General features: G+C 40.9%; 1 protein-coding gene and 1 pseudogene across 3 annotated transcripts in view; one reads left to right on the forward strand and one right to left on the reverse strand.

Annotated features, from left to right (window-relative positions):
- The window catches only part of RORA (RAR related orphan receptor A), a 746,629-nt gene that overhangs the window by 42,353 nt on the left and 681,244 nt on the right, over nt 1-23,032 (reverse strand). For all 3 annotated transcript variants that reach the window (XM_008016387.3, XM_073012201.1, XM_008016389.3), the window contains one exon: nt 1,545-1,630. In XM_008016387.3, the coding sequence (XP_008014578.1) occupies nt 1,545-1,630 (86 nt within the window). The remainder of the gene's footprint in view (nt 1-1,544; nt 1,631-23,032) is intronic.
- LOC119627844 (cytochrome c-like) overlaps nt 1-23,032 on the forward strand; it is a 71,680-nt pseudogene that overhangs the window by 42,115 nt on the left and 6,533 nt on the right.

A 23,032-nucleotide genomic window follows, 5' to 3' on the forward strand; every position in this document is an offset into this window, starting at 1 on the left:
CGATGACAGTGGCCACGGGCAGCTCACTCTCACCTTATAACCTGGGATGGCATAGGCCAGACAGATTATTTCATTTTGTTTTGTTTTTCATTATTTTTAGTTACTTTTTTTGGAGAGAGGGTCTCACTCCATTGCCCAGGCTGGAGTCCAGTGGTGTGATCATAGCTCACTGTAACCTTGAACTCCTGGACTCAAGTGATAAACCTGCATCAGTCTTCCCTGAGTAGCTGGGACTACAGGGACACACCACTATGCCTGGCCTCTCATTTTGCTTAATTTATTTAATTAGTCAACTAATTTTGAGGGAGGGCAGATTTTGGAAGTAAAGGGCATAGATGGTTCTGTAGTATGCAGAAATCTCAAGCTTTGCTAAGATGAGATCAACATGAAGCATCTGTACATGTACAAATTAGCAAATGTTACCATGACTAACAGTAAAATGAAGAATTAAGGAAATTATGAGGTTAATTTCCTTGAAGTATCTCAGTAGTCATTTGTGTCTATAGGTATTTTACAACATTGTATTTTCTAATTTAACGAAAGGAAAGCTAACCCAATTTGTGGATTTTATTTTTTGACTCAGCCTCAAAAAGCCTTAGGGCTGATTCAGGCCTGGTTGTAGCAATCGGCTGTCTCAAAGGCCTCCTGAATGTTTAAATAGCTTCTCTCCTGTTTATTTTGCACTGTTTTATCCTGTAAGCTGTCTCAAGGCCCTTCCAATATAAGCATGAGGATTTAAATCTTAATAAATTGAGATTTGAATAATAGAGGTAATCTGGGCTTGGGGGGTCTTGAATTATTGGGATAAACATCCCTATTTCCCATTTGCACATTATGCCTGTGCTGTACACATTGCCCCATGATCAAGGTCAGAAATAGTAAAAATAGTCATAGCAGAAATAATACTGATAATATTTGGAGTTAAATAGCACTTTTCCATTTGTAAGGACTTTTTTTATGTACAGATTCTTCTTCTATTCTTGGAATAGTCCTAAACAGTAGGAAGATCAGGTGTTATACCCACTTTAAAAATGACACAAGTGAGTCACAAAGAGATTAAGACACACTTAAACAATATGGACGAGTGGAGGCAGTAGGACTGGAACTCAGGTCCTCCTGATAGCTTTCCCACAATTTTGCCAGATGTGTTAACATATGTGTGCTAACAATAAGACTCAATGACATTCCAATTAAACTTACTGGAGATCTCTTTTTATAAGCTTATGACAGGGACATTGTAGAAGTCTGGAGTTAGCTCTTTTTAAAAAAAGGTTACCACAGAGATTGCTCATCAGTTCAACTCTAGGGTTGAAAGTGACAAGCAATGCTCAAATACCTTTTTGTAGTCTATTATTTTGAAGGAAGGAGTAAAAATATATATAACTTCCTTAAGTGTAATTTAACACCAAAATATTTCTTCTGTCCTGTCATTTCTTATCACTCAAAATTCTAAGGAGTTGAATTTTAAGACATAAGTGGAGGCATAAAAATCATGAAGATACACTTTAACATTAATAGAAACAACAACAATTAAAAAGGCTTACCTTGCAGCCTTCACATGTAATGACACCATAATGGATTCCTGATGATTTGTCTCCACAGATCTTGCATGGAATAATTTCAATTTGAGCTGCAACAGAAGCACGCAACCAGTTAATTACATTTTCTTTTAAACACCTTATAAAAGCGTTCCCTGATCAGCATTTGTATAGTGAAAACTAATAACCTGCTAAACATTATACTGCATTAACTATTCATTGCTGAACTGTGAGGGTCCCCCTAGAGCCCTGGACTAAATTATGGCTGCTCGTTATATAATAGCTTTCGGGTTATTAAAATGGGTCATTTGAGAAGGTGTTTAAGAACCCACAAGAAGACTGGAATCAGCATTTCAAAGCCTTCAAGAACTGGAGAGTTCGCAGTTTAGGCCTCAGAGCAAAGCAGATACTGAAATGTTTCCTCCAATCTCATTTTCTATCATTATTTTTAAAAGGTCATAAATCTGTCTTGGCTGAGCTTTATAGCTTGACTGCTAGAGAAAAATACACTCCAAAAAGTCAGGTCTAGTTAGGAAAATGATTCAATTCAAAATATTAATAAGTTATATATGATGGTAAGAATTCCTTACTTATCTTTTAAAAAATTAACGCAGTTGCCATGTGTTAAAAATTAGTCCATTTGTGTACAATCAGAACCTTTCAACCACAGAGTTAATATCCTGTTTGAATTTAATAATGATGAATCCTGACAAATAGGATGTATTGCTTCTGAGTTCTTTATGTTGGAAATTTAGTGCCTGGTACACAGGGCATGTGTGTCTACCCAACTGATTACTTAAAGATGCCTCATGCTAGAAGACTAGCAAATAAAATGTATCACACCAAAGTTCTCAAATAAGGCAAAGCACATTTCTGAGCACACACATTATATCTCAAAGTTAAAAAGAGCATAATTAAGGATAAAAAATAAGGAATAATTAGGCAAAAGAAAATCCTTAGATCAACTATTAAATAGAATTTAGATGTGAAATAAAGACCAATGCTGAGCTGTATAGACAGGATGGGAACAGTCACCAGTTTACCTGGAATGTGTTATGACGCTAAATTCATTTTCCATGGTTTTCACTACTGGGTATCATGTTAGATTATCTACTGAGTTACACACAGAAACACAGTTGCAAGTGCCCAAGTCTGTTTCATTTTTATACAGCCCTTACCTAGCCCCAGACCTTATACACAGTAATTTCTTTGTCCAAAGAATATGTCACACAGTGTAAGTACCACACAGAGACACACAGCCCACTCTTTCTTCTAATGTAATCCCATATCCTGGGATAATTCCACAACCACTTACTTTGGATTTGGGGTGATGTTGTGTTCAGTACTTACAGCACACATGAAACTATTGGATTTAACCTCATTATAAACCATGTGTACTGCTAACTCCCTTTCTCAGGGCCTAATACAAGTACTGTGGTGACTTAGGGAGTGCAAGCTATTCTAAAAGCTATCCATCATTTTTTTTTAGTGCTTGCATACTGAGTTTCTTTCCTGTCCAAATTTAAAGATTGTTGCAAATCTCACATCCAGTGTATTTTCTGTACTCTAGAGGCTTTCTAGTACCCCAATAATGGTGATTGTGGACACTAATAGGTATAGTTTGAGTTAAGCAACTTAATACGTTTAAGGTTGCATTCAACAAAAATTGTCATTTGCAAGTGTGCCACATGTTAACACTTGGCTTGATTTCTTCAAGAAAAATTCTTTATGAAACATGAAATCTAATAAGGTCTCATACTTCACAGTCCCTCCGATATGTTTAATATAGTCAAGGCAAAGGTTTGTGCCACACATCTGCAACTCTAGAGAAAGCGACTTATGCCTGACATTTTTCAGAGACGCACAAAAGGCAAGTGGAAGTAGAGAAATCGTGAAAGGTGTTATCAGCTGAGTTATTCCCTACTTTTCCCTACATGAATTGAGTAGGCTAGAGTAAGAACCAGCCTCCCTACCTTGATTCTTAGGAATATAATAATTAGGCAACATAAAGTCCGTGAACCACCCATTAAACAGAATTTATACATGAAATGAAGACCTACTTGGAGCTGCTTCTCCCCATGTCTCACCTCAAGGTGTAATGACAGAAATTAGGGATGAACAAACCTCTTTAGGTCCTAGCATTTAAGTCAGCATCAAAACTACCTGACGCTAAACTTGGGCCTTTTAAGAGTTATCTTCATTCCATCTTAACAATGGGGGAGATCAAGCATGTCTACTTAGTCCTCTATAAGAATATGAAGGCCCTGGGCAGGGCATATTGAGAACACTGAGTAGAACTGCATCTGGACAAATTGAAAATGATATGCAGTATTCCTGTCCAGTTGGCCTGGACTCACAGTGGATTACTACTGAGAAGTGAAGTAACGATGTTTAAGGCTGTGACCAAGATGCCTGTCTGGCGTGGAGGACTGCTTATGATGGGAGTGGCCTTGGGAGTACCGTGCTGACCCCAGCACTTCCATCTTTGGAATGGCTCATGGCCCAGCGGCTGTGATGGTAGGTGCGGGTGGGGAGCAGCTGTAGTACAGACCCCAGAGTTTGGTGCCACTGTGACACAGGACTGATGGCCTGAGTCAGGCTTCAGCTCGCAGGGGTTTTCAGATCTGGAGGATATTTGAGCGGAGACAGTCATGAGATCTGTGGAGGCCAAGAAGCTTAGGATAAATGGACTCACTGTAGATTGACTGGTATTTCCAAACAATGGGGGGTGGGGGGGAGCATTCACTTAGATCTTTGTCCCCATGGTGTCTGTGCTTAGTTCCAGTGGGCTAAAGAATCAGAATTAACTGAAACAAGCTTCACTGGGAATCTCACGGCAAGGTGGTAGAAGGGTTTCTGGATAACAAATTGAGGTATTCTGATTGGTTAAACTGCGTCTCCTAGGCTCCCTCCTGCATGGCTCTCTTATCTCAGATGACAATTTCAGTTGCAAATGCTCTTTAGGAAATGACTAAAATCCCCCTACTCCAAAAGCAAACCCTCTGAATGTGATCTGATCACACGTGTTGAAATTCCCAGAAAGCGAGCATTTGCAGATGGGAGCAGGGCACTTGCTCAGCCCTTCATTTAATCCAACAATGCACAAAAGCCCCCCCCCATCCCCCATTTTAGTCAATTTCCAGAAGTCAAATTAATCCATGAGAAAAAAATGCAGTCAGTGCCTTGCATATTTTTCAAAAGGAGGCAGTTTAGTTTTGTGAATTTGAGTTTTCAGTCCAACAAGAAGGAGGAAGACAAAAATCCCTCTGCCCTTTGCCTTTCATCATGTAGGCTTTTTGGTTTCCCACCAGGTAGTGTGGTGTCTTCTCAAAACCTTCTTTTAACACAAATTATGAATCTTGGCCCATATATATACTGCACACATTAACTCAGCCAGCATTTCAAAGGATGAGTTCTGTCAGACAGCACTACTGTCAACGTTCACAAGTATATTGATTAAATTAGCCCCACATACATATTCATCCCAGCAAAGACGTTTATTGTGTAGTGGAATATCTGGAGCAAGATGCGCAATATAATCATGAATTGGCTTCACAATGAACAATCTTGCTATGAAAAATTCTAATTTGCCCACATTTTCAGCTCTATTGCCTAAATAATTTGCTCTCTCATGCACCCTATGTAATTCAAGCAGGCTCTCCACACCTGCAGAGGCAAATTTCTGCAGTTTCAAGGAGCTGACAACAAGTGGCAGCGGGCGTCAGGAAATCCTGGAATGCAAGGGTGCTAATTAACCAAGTGGTCCTTGGGGCTAGGCTGTCATTTAGCACTGCACTTCTATAAAAAGTTTGCTTTGAATTTTTAATTATAAAAGGAACAAGAACTTGGGCACTAGCATTCTTAAGATGACATTTATTCCTCAGGACCTATCTTAGGAGATGTCATGGTCCAGAGAACAATGCCCATTCTCCCAAACAATTAAAAAAATAAAATAAAAATTGTATGAGAGGCAGTACTTCATTCTGTGAGTAGTGATCTCTCAATAATAATCTAATTTATAATAACATCTACATGTATTTGTGCTAATAATGTGTCATGCATATATCTCACTCCTCCAACACCCTATGCGGTAGGCATCACTATTTATTGTTACTGTCATCATTGTCATCGTCATCATTGCACTCTTGTCAAGCAATCACTAACCAGGGCTCAAAAGACATCCCCTAAGTAGTTTGTTTAAACTTAACACGCTACTCAGGAATTGATGTCACTATCTCTTTCTGGGAGTTATCTGCTTAGTTTATAACTAAAAATAACCATCAACCTTCTAGGCCACTGATCTGTTTCACAAAATTCTGGTTAGAATTTTAACCCTAAAATGACCAATGCCAACGTTTGACAGTTCTTAAGGCCAGGCAAATTACTTAACCTCTCTGAGCATCAGTTTCATACTTGAAGATTCAAGGATGTGATACATAAATGCATACCATATATATGATATCTGTACGAGCATTTTATATATGTATTCTCTCTATATGCCTACCACATAGTTCTTAGAAATAGTTGGCACTCAATAAATAGTAGTTATTATTATTGTTGTTGTTGATAAGAAATCCTGCCTTATAGTGAAATGAAATTCTTTCCTCCAGACTTTAAGCTCTTTCTGAGGTAGGGATAGAGAAAAGCTGCTTATCCTCCAAATAATAAGACAGTCAGTTCCTACCAGCTACCACAGCAATCCTTCACAACATTGCTGCTTAACTGTTTGCTACAGCACAGTGGTATGTTGCAGTAAGTTGCAGGAGTGTCACGGGGAATTGGTTACTAATAAAAATTTTACAAAATTAAAGTTTTTTATTTGTTCACATAAAAACTAAACTAATATGGACCCAAGGTTACCCCAATAATATCGTTCACTCTAGCTCACTTGCACAATCATGTATTTTCTTGAATTGGACTGAATGGGGTGGGGTTACTGCTGGCTTGCCAGGAAACGGCTGATGGGCAAACCTTGAGTACACCTATGAGAACATGTCTGTCATGCTTATGAATGTCAACCAATTTTGTGTGTCTTGCAAAAATGGTCAAAAACTAGTGCTTTAAAAAGCCTATCTTTTACACAAATCTGTTGACGGTGTTTTTTTCCTGGAATGCAGAGAATATGGAGGACTTTTCACTTGCTATGTTACATATTTCTCTAATGTTTGAATTTTTTACAACCAGCATGTATTACTTTTGTAAGCAGAAAAATCAATAAAGATTAAAAAGAAAAACCCTAAGGCATTTGATTTTATTTTCAGTAAAATGGCTTGAGTCCTTTATGGATTAGTCACTTTATTTTATCCCCTGTTTAAAACTGCCAGGGTATTAAAGGCTTCTGCAGCTGCCTGAATGGCGGCCTGGCTTGCGTGTCAAGGTTAGTCGGGGGAGAGCTGCAGAGTCTTCACCTTGATTCCTGGAGGGACTTCAGGAGCACCAGGTTTCTAGAATTTTGTGGCCCTCTTATTTCAGGGCTTCTAAAGATGGCCATGCAGGTTGTGCTCTGCCCAGTGCGGCCTAACTGAGGGGGCAAAAGTAGGGGCTGAAATGCACCTGGCTGTGAGCCTTGCTGCACAGCAACTGCAACAACCTGGAGAGAGGAAGCCTTTCTTCAATCTGTCTACCCAGACAAGCTCCCTTTTTTCAAACCCTCCTTCCAGGGTTGGCGCCCCTTCTCTATAGTGCTAGGAGTGGAGAGTTCAGGGAGTAACATGCTTTCTCTTCACTCTGCCATGGGAGGCCCCAGGCCACCATAAGGGTTTGCGGAGAGCTCTCATTACATCTCCATGTGGAAGGGGAACAGACCATCGACCTGGACCTGTGGCTTGGAGTATCGGTATGTTCCATAGCCCAGGCATGTTCAATAGCCCTCAGGGATGAGGAGAGCCGAGTTTTAGCTGCATCCTATGCAAACTAACGATCAACTTGTTTGGCCACTTGGTCTGCTAAGTATATTTTAAATATAACACTAATATGTTTCCCTAGTATATTATTTTCTTCTCTTGATTTCGGATTCTTTGATGACAGTATTTCATCCTTGCTGAACATCACCAAAACAATTAGATCTCCAATTAGAAAGCCCTACTCCTTCAGTAAGCAGTCTCATAGTCATTTTTGGCAATAATAATGCCTGAGTTTTTGCAGAATTCTCTAGTTTTCAAAGTTTTGATCCTGTTAGCTTGCTTCGATTTCGGTGTTTCAGCATCCCTAAAGGAGGCAGATAGGTATTATCATCACCATTTTACAGATATGGAAAATGAGCCTCAGGAGGGTTAAATGGCTGCTTCTCTATGTCCAGATTTCCCAGGGCTTTGATACAGAAACAGCCACAAAAAAGACAGACTTGGTGTCTCTTTCCTATTCAGGATTATTTGATGTGTTTAGATTTATGCCATCACCGATCGGGGGCTCTCAAGGGGACATAACACCAAAAAGAAAGCACTGGGAGTCAATGCAGCTAAGAGATAGAGTTGGGCCTTCCAGGTCTGCCTCTGAGACTAAACTCCCTGGGTGGCCTCAAGCAACTCACTTACACCTCCACTTCCTCCATCTATAAAATGGGAGTAATTCTTACCTCCCAGGCAGGTGGTGGTAAATGAGTGCTCACAAAGCTCTTTGAAGATGAAAAACGTATGTACATGGGAAGCTTCAGGAAGCCTGCCATATCATTCGTGGCAAAGATTGCGACGCTGTGTCCTATTACCCATATCCAGCTATGCCACAAGAGAATAAAAATTACACAGTACCATAATTCTCATCTGCTAGCTACACTTACTTAAATTTTTTTTAATCATTGGTTTCCAAGATGCTTTCCCGAGGGACTCATGGGTCCAGATGTAACTATCTTACTCACAACTTAGAAGAAAAAGAGCACTTAGATGGACAAGTCGCCTCTTTATGCAAAGTCCTTGACCTGGCTTTATCTAGGGCTTGTACAGTCTTGCTGGGGCATCATGGAAATGGCATAATTCCCACTTGTTAACATAATAAACATATATGTCACCCTCTGACACCCCAACCTTATTATTAAGTTGACATCTGACTCAAACGACTCTATCAAATTATAGCCATTTAAAAAAAGTTCTTCACCTTACTAAATAAGCCACTTCTTAAAAAACTTCAACTGGATTGTAATTTATCCTGAAAACTTAATGGCTTTTAAAAAAATCATTTTTCAATAAAAAGTGTTGAGTATACCTGCCAGATGGTGTGCGCGCGCGCACACACACACACACGCACCCTCCTCAAACCATCAAGAGATCAAACATTTGTGAACTAAATTTAAAATAAGACAAAATTGAAGTTTTGGAACTTTGACAATTTTTCTTCAGTCTTTTAAAGACTTAGGTGTGCAAGAGTTAAAATACTGGGCCACAATGCCCCATCTGAATTCAGAGAAAGCTGAGCTGTGTGTGCAGGAAATCTCTGAAGAATAAGGAAGCCAGGCACATCTTCTCATGTGGCTTTCTGTGAATATGCAGGTGGTTCTGACAATGGGAACTGAATATTAATCCTTTGTAATATGTTTCCATCCCTACTAGATTAAGCTTTCTAGAGAACTGACTCACATTCCCTGATGCATATGTATCTCTGCTAAAAGCCAAATCCAAATGAGCACTTTTATCCCTAGACAGGGAAATTCTGTCAAATCACAGAGGAAACAGATTTTTCATATAGAAGAACAGTGGGTGGCTTTGATTTTTAGATCCACTTCTCTCTAGAATTCTCCTATCACATAGTAATGCACAAACTGTTTAAATTTAAGGCATTTGACTCTATACCTTTTTTGGTATCTACCTGGTAACCAATTTAAACCTTGAGTGAAAGACTTGAACAGCAAGAGAATAAGCTTCCTAATACTTCATCCTACTCATCCAGTAGCTCAAATACTAAATAAGTTCTCACCCAATAAATGATGCCACCATGATCAGCAATATAATCCTTTTTTTTTTTTTTCTGTTTTTCCTCACTTTTGCCTTTGTAAACAGCAGACGTATTTGTTGTTAAGGATTTGTGGGGTTGTATGATATCAGGGGCTAAGATAAAAGTAATTGGCCATTTAACCAATGGTTCTCAGTTGGCATAAGGTCCCTCTCTAAGATTCTAGAATTAACTACATTTTAAAATATAAAGTCCTTGAAGATTTTCTAGGACCCTGGGATCTGTAACATCTAACAAAAGTCCTCTTTCTCTAGAATCTCTCGGGGTGGGTTAAATGTCATTTCATGTCAGCAAGAAAGAGAACCCATTTAGTTTGCTAAGTGATTAGACTATGCTCAAGGGAAATTCCTAATAACGTTGTTTCCAACAATGATGTCCCTTACATAATTCTGGATAATACTAGACAAAAAAAGTCATCTGACTCACAGAACTCCATGTAATCTTTTCTTGCGATCAGCCTCACTCTAGATACCAATTCCGTTTTTTCTCCTTTACAGGAACAATTACGCTACATTTAGGTGAAATCTTCCTTACAGCTGAGAGCAGTGGGGTCAACTCTTTGCTTTCATTGCTCAAGGTCTGTTTTTCACAACCAAAAAGAACATCTTTAAAACCAAACCAAATCTGGCGATCTTATCTAGTTTCTGCTCAACCAAAAACATCAAAATTATTCTTACTGCATTTTATGAAACAATCTTACTTTACCCAGTTACCCCCAACATTCTCACACTTAAGCCCACGAGAAAACCACTCCACTTTCCAGCTGTCTTAACTTCACACCACATTTCACATAACCCCACAAATTCTTAACAACCATTGATTACTAATTCCACCTGCACAATTTCCATGACCCCCATAACTGTGCGGTCACAAAACCCCGCTGCATGAAGTAAGATGTGCAGAAATGGGTCAAAATAACAAGAATCCAGGTTAAGTCATAAAAGCTTACCAGGCAAAGGAACCCATCATTTCTTTCCATGAACTTTGATGGCATTCTGAAGATCCGCTACTGCTCATTGAATAGTAGATGTCACTCAAGGAATATTCCCCAACCAAATAAACTGGATTCATGGTAAATTGGAAATAACTTGTAACATTAAATGTTGAAAATGCATTTACATCCCTCTGTAGCAAGCCCAGAACACTAAAAAGACAACACATTTATAGTCACAGGAACATGGTGTCATGACACCAAAACTTTCTTGGTCCACAGATCATGTTAGTGGGTGAGGACTGTTAAGAGGATTAGCCCACAGCCTGTATCTCTGCTCTACCTCTGTGCTGTTTTCCATTTCAAAAAAGTGTCTTTAGAATTAATAAGAGGATGAAGCTTTGGATGAGAGATGAGGGAAGGGTCTAGTTTTTATTAAAAATCACAGGCAAATTATTTAGGCTTGCCAGAAGCAGAAGTGTAAATGTTTTCATATTAACCACTTTAAGATTGTAAGATCTTGAAGAATTAGTGACCAGCTCCTAGAAATTCAACTAGTTCCTCCACCTCCAGTTTCCAGGACATGGTCAGTAACATCTAAACAAAAAATATGGCAAGTTCTAAGCCTTTCAAATACATTGCAGATGTATTTCTGAATTGTGGCTCAATGGTATTTCAAAAAATTCTCTTTTATAATGCTTTTCTAAGACAACCAGTTCAGCCAGGCATACTGATGACCAGACAACCTGAGGACTTATTTCTGACTCTTTCTCTAAATGCATGGTCTTTAAACTTGCTGATTAAAGAAACATTTCCATTCTTAATTACAACATAAAAGCTCAGCCTGAGAATGGATAGCAATATTTGTGGATAGCTGAAGCACAGTTGTTTCTATGTCTATTCCCAAGGGGGAAGCAGCAGGAGCTGGTGGCTATTTCTTACTAGGAAAGGGACATACAGAAGGAGGCAGCAGAGCCTTGGGGATTTAAGGAGTTGTGAGACATAAGGAGAAGAAATGCTCTGGACCAAGCTAAGAGATTGTCAGATTTATTTTAAGAAGGTCTGACTTCTGAGCATCAATGCACACATTATAACACCTCATAAATGTCATTTTTTCCCAAGAAAACGAAATGTATAGCCTGTGTGTTTATCTTGAAGCTACTTATTTTTATGTAAGTCATGCACTGGAGGCGAAGTAAGAACACAACAGCCATGTAAAGATATCAGAACGAGGCCCGCAACACTGTCCTTCCTTTTCCATTTTCAGTTTTTGCTCCTCTAGTCCAAGGTGCTTCTTTTGCCTGCAGAGACAAACATTTCCGATGACATTCTATGACTGTCCTGAAAATACTGCTATCAGCTATCCACTGTTTGGCAATGTGTGTCTCTGTCACTTAAAATAGCTTGAGTGAGTGTGACATTATCACTGCAATAAGTGAATCTTTCTAATTTGCAGTAAAAGTGTACCATTCACACACTTTGGTACTTCAGTACGGCAAGGTTTGGAAATCCATTTCACACGTGGTGGCAGCACATTTCACATAGGATAGAAACACACTCTGATTGCTAACAGCTGCTGTGGGCACATCTTACTGTCACAGCCAGAGCTCAGAATAGCAGGTCCTTTTTAATGCCAATAGCTTCTTCCATCTTAAATGGTAACACAGGCACACACACACCACACATACACACATACTACACACATATACCACACATGCACACCGTAGCTCACACGTACCACAAATACATACACTACACTCACATATACCATGCTCACACGCACCACAGATGCACACCTCACACCACGGCACACAGGCACACCAACACACACACACGGGACACATGCACACCTCACACACATGGCACACAGGCACACCACACACACACGGCACAACAGGCATATCTCACACACGGCATGCCCACCTCATACACACACGGCACACAGGCACACAGGCACACATCACACACACAGCACACAGGCACACCTCACACACACACGGCACACAGGCACACCTCACACACACACGGCACACAGGCACACCCCACACACGGCACACAGGCACACCTCACACACACATGGCACACAGGTACACCTCACACACGGCACACAGGCACACATCACACACACGGCACACAGGCACACATCACACACACGGCACACAGGTACACCTCACACACACATGGCACACAGGTACACCTCACACACACACGGCACACAGGCACACCTCACACACGGCACACAGGCACACATCACACACACGGCACACAGGCACACCTCACACACACACACGGCACACAGGCACACATCACACACACGGCACACAGGCACACATCACACACACGGCACACAGGTACACCTCACACACACACGGCACACAGGCACACCTCACACACGGCACACAGGCACACATCACACACACGGCACACAGGCACACCTCACACACACACACGGCACACAGGCACACATCACACACACACATGGCACACAGGCACACATCACACACACACATGGCACACAGGTACACCTCACACATAAGTCTATTCAGCTGCAAGTCCTACCTCCACTTGCTGAGAACCTGCATGACTGGGCACCAAGGACACAGCACACACACACACACCCACCCCACATACATACAGACCACACATACAACGCATATATACCACACACACCACAGATGCACACCACACATGCCACACACATACACTGCACACACACCCTACACAGACACCCCACATGCTTACACATACACCTTATTCCCCACCCCCAACATATGGGTCTACACACGGGTCCATCCAGCTGCAAGTCCTGCCACCACGTGCTGAGAACCTGCGTGACTGGGCACCAAGGACACAAAAAGGATGCACAGAACCCACGAGCGCACCTCATCTTGTTACATTAGCTTCACTGCATAGGAATTAAGGATGAAAGTGAAAACTTTTTTTTAAGGAGAAAGAAGAGTTGATTATAACCTTGAAGGTAAAGTGTAGAGATCTGATTTGCAAACTCTAGAGTCTGGGGTGGAATCTCTGCCCTGACATTTGTTAGCTATGAGAACTTGGACACTTTCTTAATCTCTCTGTGCCTCAGTTTCCTCACCTTTAAAACGAGCCCTATCTCATTATTACAGGGTACACAAGTGCCTGTATTATCAATGCCTACCACATAGTAAGTGCTCCATAAATGTTAGCTATAATCATCACTGTCTTTGTTTTTTTTTGTTTGTTTGTTTGTTTTTAAGACAGGGTCTCACTCTGTCACCCAGGCTGGAGTGCAGTGGTGCGATCACAGCTCACTGCAACCTCCACTTCCTGGCCTGAAGCAATCCTACCACCTCAGCCTCCTGAGTAGCTGGGACTACGGGTACACACCACCACGCCTGGCTTTTTTTTTTTTTTTTTTTTCCAGTAGAGATGGGCTTTCACCAGGTTGCCGAGGCTGGTCTTGAATTCCTGGACTCAAGTGATCTGCTTGCCTTGGCCTCCCACGGTTCTGGGATCACTGTCTGTCTTTTCAGGATGATAGTATTTGGCAGCGTCTGCAGCTGGAGTTGAAGGAACTATCAGAAGAATGAAGTATAGGACACTGTATTCCTTTTGTATAACGACATGGAGTTTCGCAGCTTTATTTCTAACACAGAGGCCTAATGTGAGAAATAACACTAACCAGGGCACGATGGAAAGAAACCAGTGCTTCTTTCTAGGGAAAGCCCACAGTGAGGCTGGCATCTTGGAGAGGTGGTAAGTGGAGGAAGTGGGAGAGAGGCCTCACACACGGTGGTAAAGTGGGGGAAAAGACTGAACTACAGGGTTCGGAGGCTCTCACAACTGTCCGTGCAGTGAGCGAAATTCACCAAACGCCCGTAACACTTTGTGGCCCTCTTTCTCCATGACTCAGCTTCCTCATCTGTTCTTAGGCATAGTGCTGCACTGAATAATCTCCAGAGCCGGCCCTGCTGTATTACACTGTGATGTGAAGAGTGAGCTGAACTGAACTCTCATTTCCCCAACAACAGGGACCTCTTTTTTTTTTTTTTTTTTGAGACGGAGTCTCCCTCTGTCGCCGAGGCTGGAGTGCAGTGGCCGGATCTCAGCTCACTGCAAGCTCCGCCTCCCGGGTTTACACCATTCTCCTGCCTCAGCCTCCCGAGTAGCTGGGACTACAGGCGCCCGCCACCTTGCACGGTTAGTTTTTTGTATTTTTAGTAGAGACGCGGTTTCACCGTGTTAGCCAGGATGGTCTCGATCTCCTGACCTCGTGATCCGCCCGTCTCGGCCTCCCAAAGTGCTGGGATTACAGGCTTGAGCCACCGCGCCCTGCCAACAGGGACCTCTTTTTATGGCAAAACCCAGCAGGTGTCATCTCTCAGGGAAAAGGGATAGAACGTGGAAGAGAATTCTACCTGGTAACTAAGTTTTCATTTTCATTGGCTGAGGAAAGGAAACACAATGAACTGTTCTCTTCAAGATGCAAAATAAAAGTTCTGGCAGCTAGTACACCATTTTTATACACCTAACTCCTGGTGCTCCCCCTGCTTTTTTTTTTTCCCCTTAATGTTAGAAAATAACATTACTACTATGAAACAAAGAGAATTTTTTTTTTCAAAACCATGTCTTGCCATTACAGATGAGACAAGGCAACATCATGCTAATATGGTGTTGATGTAAAAGATTTTTTTTCCCTTCAAAGTAAATAATTTTAATTGAATGTGCTAGGACAGAGTTAGGTTGTTTTTATTTTTTTTCCTCTCTCTTTGAAGGCCACTAATTGTGCCCTTTTGCTTTAAATCAATAGAGGCAAAGCCCACGGCAGATAGTGTCAGTAATGCAAATCCATTTCCTATTGTAATTCACTTTTCAGAACAAAACCTTTTCCATCAGCAAAGCATTTTAGAACCTCTAGCTACACTGTTGCCACCTGCAACTGTCTAAGGTATTGGAGGTCAAGGACAAAGTCCAAGGCCAAGTCAAGGACCATCAGGACATAGAGGAGTAACTTCTGAGGCAGCCCCTGGTGGTAACATAAAAGCATAATATTCATCAGACAAGTGCTTTCGCTGTGAGATGTTGGGGAACCAAGCCCAGTGGGGTGGCTGGCGTCAGCTCAGTGTTCCAGAAAAGCCAAACTATTCACCACGAGTTGCCCTGATTTTGCCTTCACTGCTATTCAGAGGCCTGAAGCAGTCGTTGAAAGCAATTCCAAGAAATCGAGTTAAAAAAAGAGAAAATTGAAGTTTAGAAAAAAATTATTTGATAAGTTGTGTAGACTTACAAATAAATTCTTGAATGGAACAGAATTTTTTGGGAGTTCATAACCTTTGGTATATTTGTTTTAAAAACCTCAAACACACCCACCAACCGTGAGAAGAATGGCTAGCACTTATGAGGAATTATTATTCATTTAAAATACCCTTTAAACTATGTCACAAAGATAAATTTGTTTACCTGTCCCCACCCTTCAAAATACACAATATTTCTATTGAAGCCAGTTTCTTGTTCTTGGAATCAGCTTTTTGAGTTGTCAGTTAGGCTGGACGAGCTGATTAGTATGGAACTTAACATTGTCGGTAGCAAAACAGGTGCTCTACCAGAGAAATATCAGTCCATTTTAGGAATGTTTTTGAGAGTGAATCGTGGTATCTATGAGAGAAAAATCGAGCCTTTTCCCTCTTCTGGTCTGTTAAGGTAAATGGTGTGACGGAAGGATGTTTCACTGCCCAATTAGCATGGTCCATTTTCAAGGGAATCTATTATTTTCCTTTCCTTCCTCATTCTTGACTTTCAGACACTGCAAAGTAACCTCAAAGAATGTCTTCTTTGGGCATAATTTTACAAATACTCTTTAAGATCCTTTATCACATTTCAAAGCACTTTGCAAAAACAAAACGTCCTCATTGGGGCAGGTGAGATCTCAGGAACAGTGATAGAATTCATTTTAAATAAGTCTGTGTGATTTTTCTACTGTATCATTTCAGGGACTTTCCTTAAAGAGGCTTTAAGGAAGAACTTAAAATGGAGAAAGCCAACGTTTGAACGTGGTGATCACGTTGCCTTCAGTCTCTTCTACGTCAGGGAGTCAAGGCGCTGTGGAGCCATCCGTTCCACCTGCTACATGGTTTCTCACCCTTCTCCGAACCTGACAGATGCTATGTGGCATCTCCATCACGGTTGACATTGCTAGGCCCCGCTTCTTATTCAACTTTAACTGAACAATGGGGAGCAAGAAAGGATTATGTAAGAAAAAATGAAAAACTTTGAGGGCCAACTAACACATTTCCTAAACTAATGATGTATTTTAATATTCTAGGAATTTTGTTATTTGGATGGATATTTGTCTATTGAGAGAGTAATTGTTAAACTAAAGGAAACTGGTCACATATTTTAGCAATGGCTATAAATGACCAGTGGGCCAAGGATTTTGAGATCGTGAGAGACTTCTCCAGGAATGTTATCATTCATTTCACTCCAGTGTGGCTCTTTTCCCCCATCTGCAGCCAAAACAGTCCCCAGGAGAAGCAGATAGAGACGGGAAAACAGGTAGCAGTTCTGTATAGTCTTCAGTAACAGCTCATAAACCTTAAAAAAATGGGCTTTTAATAAAGCCCATTTTTATATTTTTAAACATAAAATGGAATAAAATGATGATAGTTCCAAAGGACTTCCTGTGGGGAAAGTTTCAATGGGGAAAGTTTCAATGTCACAACTAAAATTTACATCAAATTCCCCAGCGCACCCTTGTCTTCAACCCGAGGCTGCGTAACGGAGGTTTGCCGAGCCTGGAAACAGGGAATTCTGTGTGACTGCAGTAAAAGCACCAAGCGGCCTCATGACCAAACCTTCCTGCCTCTTAGTGATTTCTGAACTGGTGGCTGAAGTCAGAATTGTCCTTGATTACTATCAGATTATGACAATGAAGTCACCATTCTGTGTTCTTTTGAGCAGTAGGATTTTCCCTCGTGTTGTCCCTCCATTCAGCTTCCCACATTCACTGCTTGTGTAGAATTTTGTTAGTCAGGGGAGTAGCAATTCTGACACAACTGAAAATGTGTATGATCAACGGTGGCGTAATCTGGATATCTGACACATACTGTGGGCGTGGAGATGCTCCTATGCTGTGGTGGATGATAGCCTTCGAATGTTCTTTGTTGTCATCCACTCTATTAATTTTCTAGAAGAAAGCTAGTGGCCAATATTTTCTTCCAACAAATTCACTGGCTCCAACCTTGACACCAAAATGAGGATGGAGTGTCACAGTTCTGATGTTGTCATTGCCCCAAACTACTTGGAGCTACTTCTTATGCAGCTGCTCTCAGTGCCAATGAGATAAGACACAGTCGTACTTTATAGTCCCTCTCCTCCTTTTTTTTTTTTTTTTTTTTTTTTAAGATAGGATCTTGCTCTGTCACCCAGGCTGGAGTGCAGTGGCGTGATCTCGGCTCACTGCAACCTCCACCTCCCCCAGGGTTCAAAGGATTCTCCTACCTCAGCCTCCTGAGTAGCTGGGATTACAGGTGCCCAACACCACGCCTGGGTAATTTTTGTATTTTTAGTAGAGACAGGTTTCTCCATGTTGGCCAGGCTGGTCTTGATCTCCTGACCTCAGGTGATCCTCCCACCTTGGCCTCCCAAAGTGCTGGGATTACAGGTGTAAGCCACCATGCTTGGCCTTTTTTTTTTTTTTTTAAGGAAAATGACCTGGTTTGGTTTCTTCACTTACCTTTTTCAGAACATTAACTATTGGTTGTTTTCAAATATCAAGCTCAGTTTTCTAGGAGAACTATGGCCACTATGGAGAATATGAAAACATTGCTAAAGGAGGTGAAAGCCGTTTCAGAAGAGGAGTTATATATTAGCTTTTGGCAGTGACAGCATTATGGACACGGACATTCAGCCTTCCCAGTTGACTGCTTTGAAGGGGCAGTGTTCACGTGGAAGTTTACCTCCCAATATGTTTGTTAAAATAAAATCAGCTTCATTACCTAATAACATAAATGACTTGGGGAGAAAACTCTGAGTCTCACGTTTTATTTCTCCTGACAATGCTGTTCAATTAGGGCAGACTTTGTGGAAATTCTGATTTCATTACCCATCACTGCTGCATGAAAATACGCTTTCTGATGTCATGCTCCGAAAGAAACTAAGTTGTTTGCTACAACTAACCCTACACAGAAATTAGAAAATTATATGACAAAAAGTTAACTTCAGCCTGCAGTTGGGACATAGGTTATTACTGAAAGTAGTCGTCGGCATGGTTTCTGGTTTCACAGTAAAAGAAGACGACTTGAAAGGACTCAGTGGTTTTGATGCTCTTCTGAAATGAAAACACTCAGTGAGCGCGTAGCATTGGGTTGTCATTAATGTCAGCCAAGCGAAAACACTGTCTCCACGAACACTGCAGTCATTTCCCCGCTGAGACCATGACTTTCCACTCCCTGGCATTTCGGGCACTGTGCTAGTACTTTTCCAAAAGAGACTCTTAAGGCAATTCATTCTAGATAATCAAACACACACAACAGTCTTAAATGAATAGGTGGCCTGAATTTGCTAAAGTCAGCCAACAATTTCCAGGGGAGAATGTGTTCTTTTCTGAGAAATACTGTAAGGTAATGATGAAACCCTCAAGCACTGGGAGGCAAGAAGTATAAATACTACACTTCACAGTAAATAGCATTAGTTTAAAATAATGTTGTGGATAAAAATGTAATCAAGTAGCTTTACATTGCTCCTGTTAAACTTGATACACACAGTTTAACATGTCTTGTGGAAGAAAACAGGAAAAATCTCTGGCATTCTCGATATGTTCTATGATACGTAGCAGCTCTTACGTTGTGTGTCTGTTGCCTATTTTGTAAACAGGTAACAAAACACCATGCTTCATCCCAGAGTTATGAGAAACAAGGAATGAAGCCTGTTGTGTTGGATGGAGTTAATGATATAACGTTAAAAAACCTCACAGTTTCCATCTACTCTCTTGCTCTCTGCAATCAAGCTGGGCACGAGAGAAGAAAATAAAGCGATTTTCTTAGGTAGGGAGTGAGTGTTGGAAAGTGGCATTTACTATATCACCAGGGCATATTTGTTGTTGTTATTTTTCCTCCCCCATTCATTGCCCATGAATTCATTTAAGAAACAAGGCATCAGGGAATAGGCTAAATATGAAACAGTATTTGCTATGTTTTTTGGTGTCAAACACTGTAAGACCAAGGTGCTAAACTTTGGATGAGAAAATATTCTGCAGTTTCTCAGGATCTCACATGTTTGTCATACTTCCTACAGTGGTAGTATACTGTTTTTAATATCACTTTTATATTGCAATGATTTTTAAACACCAAGGTAAATTCCCACAGAAAGACTGCCTGGGGATAGGTATGTGTGTGTGTGTGGGGGGGGATCTGGCGATACTTATGTGCTAATCTTTTTATTTCATCCATTTTCTCTGCTCTCAAATTATAAATTCAAACTGTAATGTCACTCTCCACCCTCTCCCATCTCCTTCCCAATCAACAAAACAAAACAAAAAATTCATATTTTACTATGTGTATTATGAAACAGCCTACAATAGGATACCAGTGTTTTTTAAAATCCTACTTTTTATCAAGTGTCTGATTTTCTTCTGGCCATCAATCGAATTGTAAGAACAACATAGCTCATTTTATGAAACAAAGGTGATATTCGAAAACTAAGTGGCTGAAGATGTAATTGTCTATATTTGAGCTGCTTCTGACCTTGAAAAAAGTATAGAAGAGGGGCCGGGCGTGGTAGCTCACGCCGGTAATCCCAGCACTTTGAAAGACCGTGGTGGGTGGATCGTGAAGTCAGGAGTTCAAGACCAGCCTGGCCAAGATGGTGAAACTCCGTCTCCACTAAAAATACAAAAATTAGCCGGGTGTGGTGGCACACGCCTATAATCCCAGCTATTTAGGAGGCTGAGGCACAGAAAGGCAGAGAACTTCTTGAACCTGGGGAATGGAGGTTGCAGTGAGCCGAGATCGCGCCACTGCACTCCAGCCTGGACAACAGAGTGAGACTCCGTCTCAAAAAAAAAAAAAAAAAAAAAAAAAGAAAAGAAAAAAAAGAGGAACATTTAAGACTTGAAATTTAGATGGAAATTTTAAAGTTTTAAGTTGTTCGTATTCAACCCCAAACACATTCATCTCAAAAAATATTAAAAGCCACAGAATTTATAACTTATGCATCCATAGTTTCTCCTTTAAGTGGTTACTAAAAAGATATCAAACTTTTTTTTGCTATAAGAGCATATTTAAAAAGTATCAATGAAAGTGTTACCAGTTTTCAATCTTCCTCACTTGGACATTAAAAGGATTAAAGTTATTGTCAGCGCACACATGGATCAGCTTTCAATGGAAAAGAATTAATTTGTTTTGATGTTGTTTGTTTTCCTTAAGGCTCAAGGACACTCAGAAAAAGACGTAAATAGAAGTACATATTATCATGTAGATGGTGACTCTCCAAGGGGATGATGAGGGAACAGAAGTAATACTACCCTAATTCTGAAATAATGAAAGCTCAAGCAATGAATGGCTGAATTTACACCTCAAAACTTCATGGAAGATAGGCATATAAAAATAAGCTTTCAAAATTGAATGAACTCATTACCACAATTAAAGAAAACAAAAAGAAATATTTTACATAACTGCTGGTTTTGCTGCTCCTTCTGCTAATTTAATTTGTCTGGAAGAGTCACTGTGTGGACCACTGATGCTTCATCGCACTTAACCAACACCTTTAGAAGAAAACAGGATAGCTACAAAGTAAGTAGTATCGGCCGGGCGCGGTGGCTCAAGCCTGTAATCCCAGCACTTTGGGAGGCCGAGACGGGTGGATCACGAGGTCAGGAGATCGAGACCATCCTGGCGAACACGGTGAAACCCCGTCTCTACTAAGAAATACAAAAAACTAGCCGGGCGAGGTGGCGGGCGCCTGTAGTCCCAGCTACTTGGGAGGCTGAGGCCGGAGAATGGCGTGAACCCAGGAGGCGGAGCTTGCAGTGAGCTGAGATCCGGCCACTGCACTCCAGCCTGGGCGACAGAGCAAGACTCCGTCTCAAAAAAAAAAAAAAAAAAAAAAAAAAAAGTAAGTAGTATCTTTTTATGTTTCAGATTTCCATAAGGTGATTTCACAGTATTCCAGAGTGAAATCAATTAAGAAATAACTATAGCTATATAGGGAATATGCAACACATTAATATATTTATGGAGACTATATCTAGGCACAATTATTTTCAGCATTTGAAAATTACTGGTGACAGTGAGTAACGTCCCTTCCCTGTTGTTTTGATAATCTCATGTCTTTTAAGCAAAAGGAAATGTATACTGCATAATAGCTTTACCACTGTGACCTCAATATGGAGTAAAATGACAGATAACAAGCAGAAGCCGGTCAGTTTCACAAGTAAGTGATTCTGATGCTTTGGCTCATCCTGGTCCTTGCTCGGTTCTCACATCCTGATCTGGCTGACTTAGTTAAAACCTGCCATGTCTAAAGTTTAAGAAATTAAACATAGTTTGGGAGTACAAAGACCCATCTTTGCTCTGATCTCATTAACAACCTCATAAGAGTTCATTTCCCTCACTAACTGTCCTCAGGAAGGAAAGTTAAAAGACCTCGAATAATTTTTCCTACAGCCCCACAATGATACTGTACTACTGTCCTCTTTCCTGGTCTGAAACTCCTCTGGAAAGAGATGCACAGCCTCTAGTAAATCATAGTTTTTGTTTTGTTTAGTGTACTCTAAAGAGCTACATGGAACCTTTTAAATCATTCAAAACCAGGCCCTAAAGTCCTCTGTGATTAACAAATCAAACCCCTTTCTTTTCATGCAAGGCACCTGAGGCTGAGAGGTAAAGTGACTGTCCCAAGGTTACCAAGCTGGGGCAAGACCAAGGTGATACTGCCACCATCTGTTCATTCTCCTGCCACCTTTTCAACTAGGGTTTATCCCAACCTCCTCATTTCACAGAGAAAAACAGAACCAGTGTGAACAGAAACAATGCACTTGGGAAGAGTGAGCCAAGGCTCTTTCATCAATGTAGCTGGTTGAGCTTCGGTAGCCACAGGGGACCTGACTTTGAGGACACAAAACACAGGATCCTTCATGGTTCACAGTGGTGGTGTTAGGGAGAGGCAATGAGCCTTGCACCGTAGGTAGAACACAATGCAGCTGCAGATGCAGAGAGTTACCAGGGAGAGAAGGGCCCAGAAGACTGGGAAAATGATAGTGGTGTCAAACAGGAAAATTACACTAAATTACACCATGTCTATTTTACATTTTCCTCAGTCTCCGTCCTAGCCACAAGTGCACTGCAATCATATTTAGAGATACAGCTTATCTTGCTTTTTGAAACGTTTTTCTTAATATTTGTCCTAGGGTCCACAGGAAATGAAAAACTCAAGGCATCCTTAGCCCTCTCCCCGCAAGTCACCTGCTATGAATACCTACATTCATTCTTGGAAGCATTTATCACTCCCTGGAATGCCACATATTTATAAGCTGTCTCCACACATTAAGAATAAGATGTATAGAGCAGGAACCTGTCATTCTTCTCCATCCTATCTTCACAGTGCCTGCCTCCGTGCCTGACACACAGCAGGTGCTCCAAAGGAA

The sequence above is a fragment of the Chlorocebus sabaeus genome, chromosome 26 (assembly GCF_047675955.1).
Source record: "Chlorocebus sabaeus isolate Y175 chromosome 26, mChlSab1.0.hap1, whole genome shotgun sequence".
NCBI classification, from domain to species: domain Eukaryota; kingdom Metazoa; phylum Chordata; class Mammalia; order Primates; family Cercopithecidae; genus Chlorocebus; species Chlorocebus sabaeus.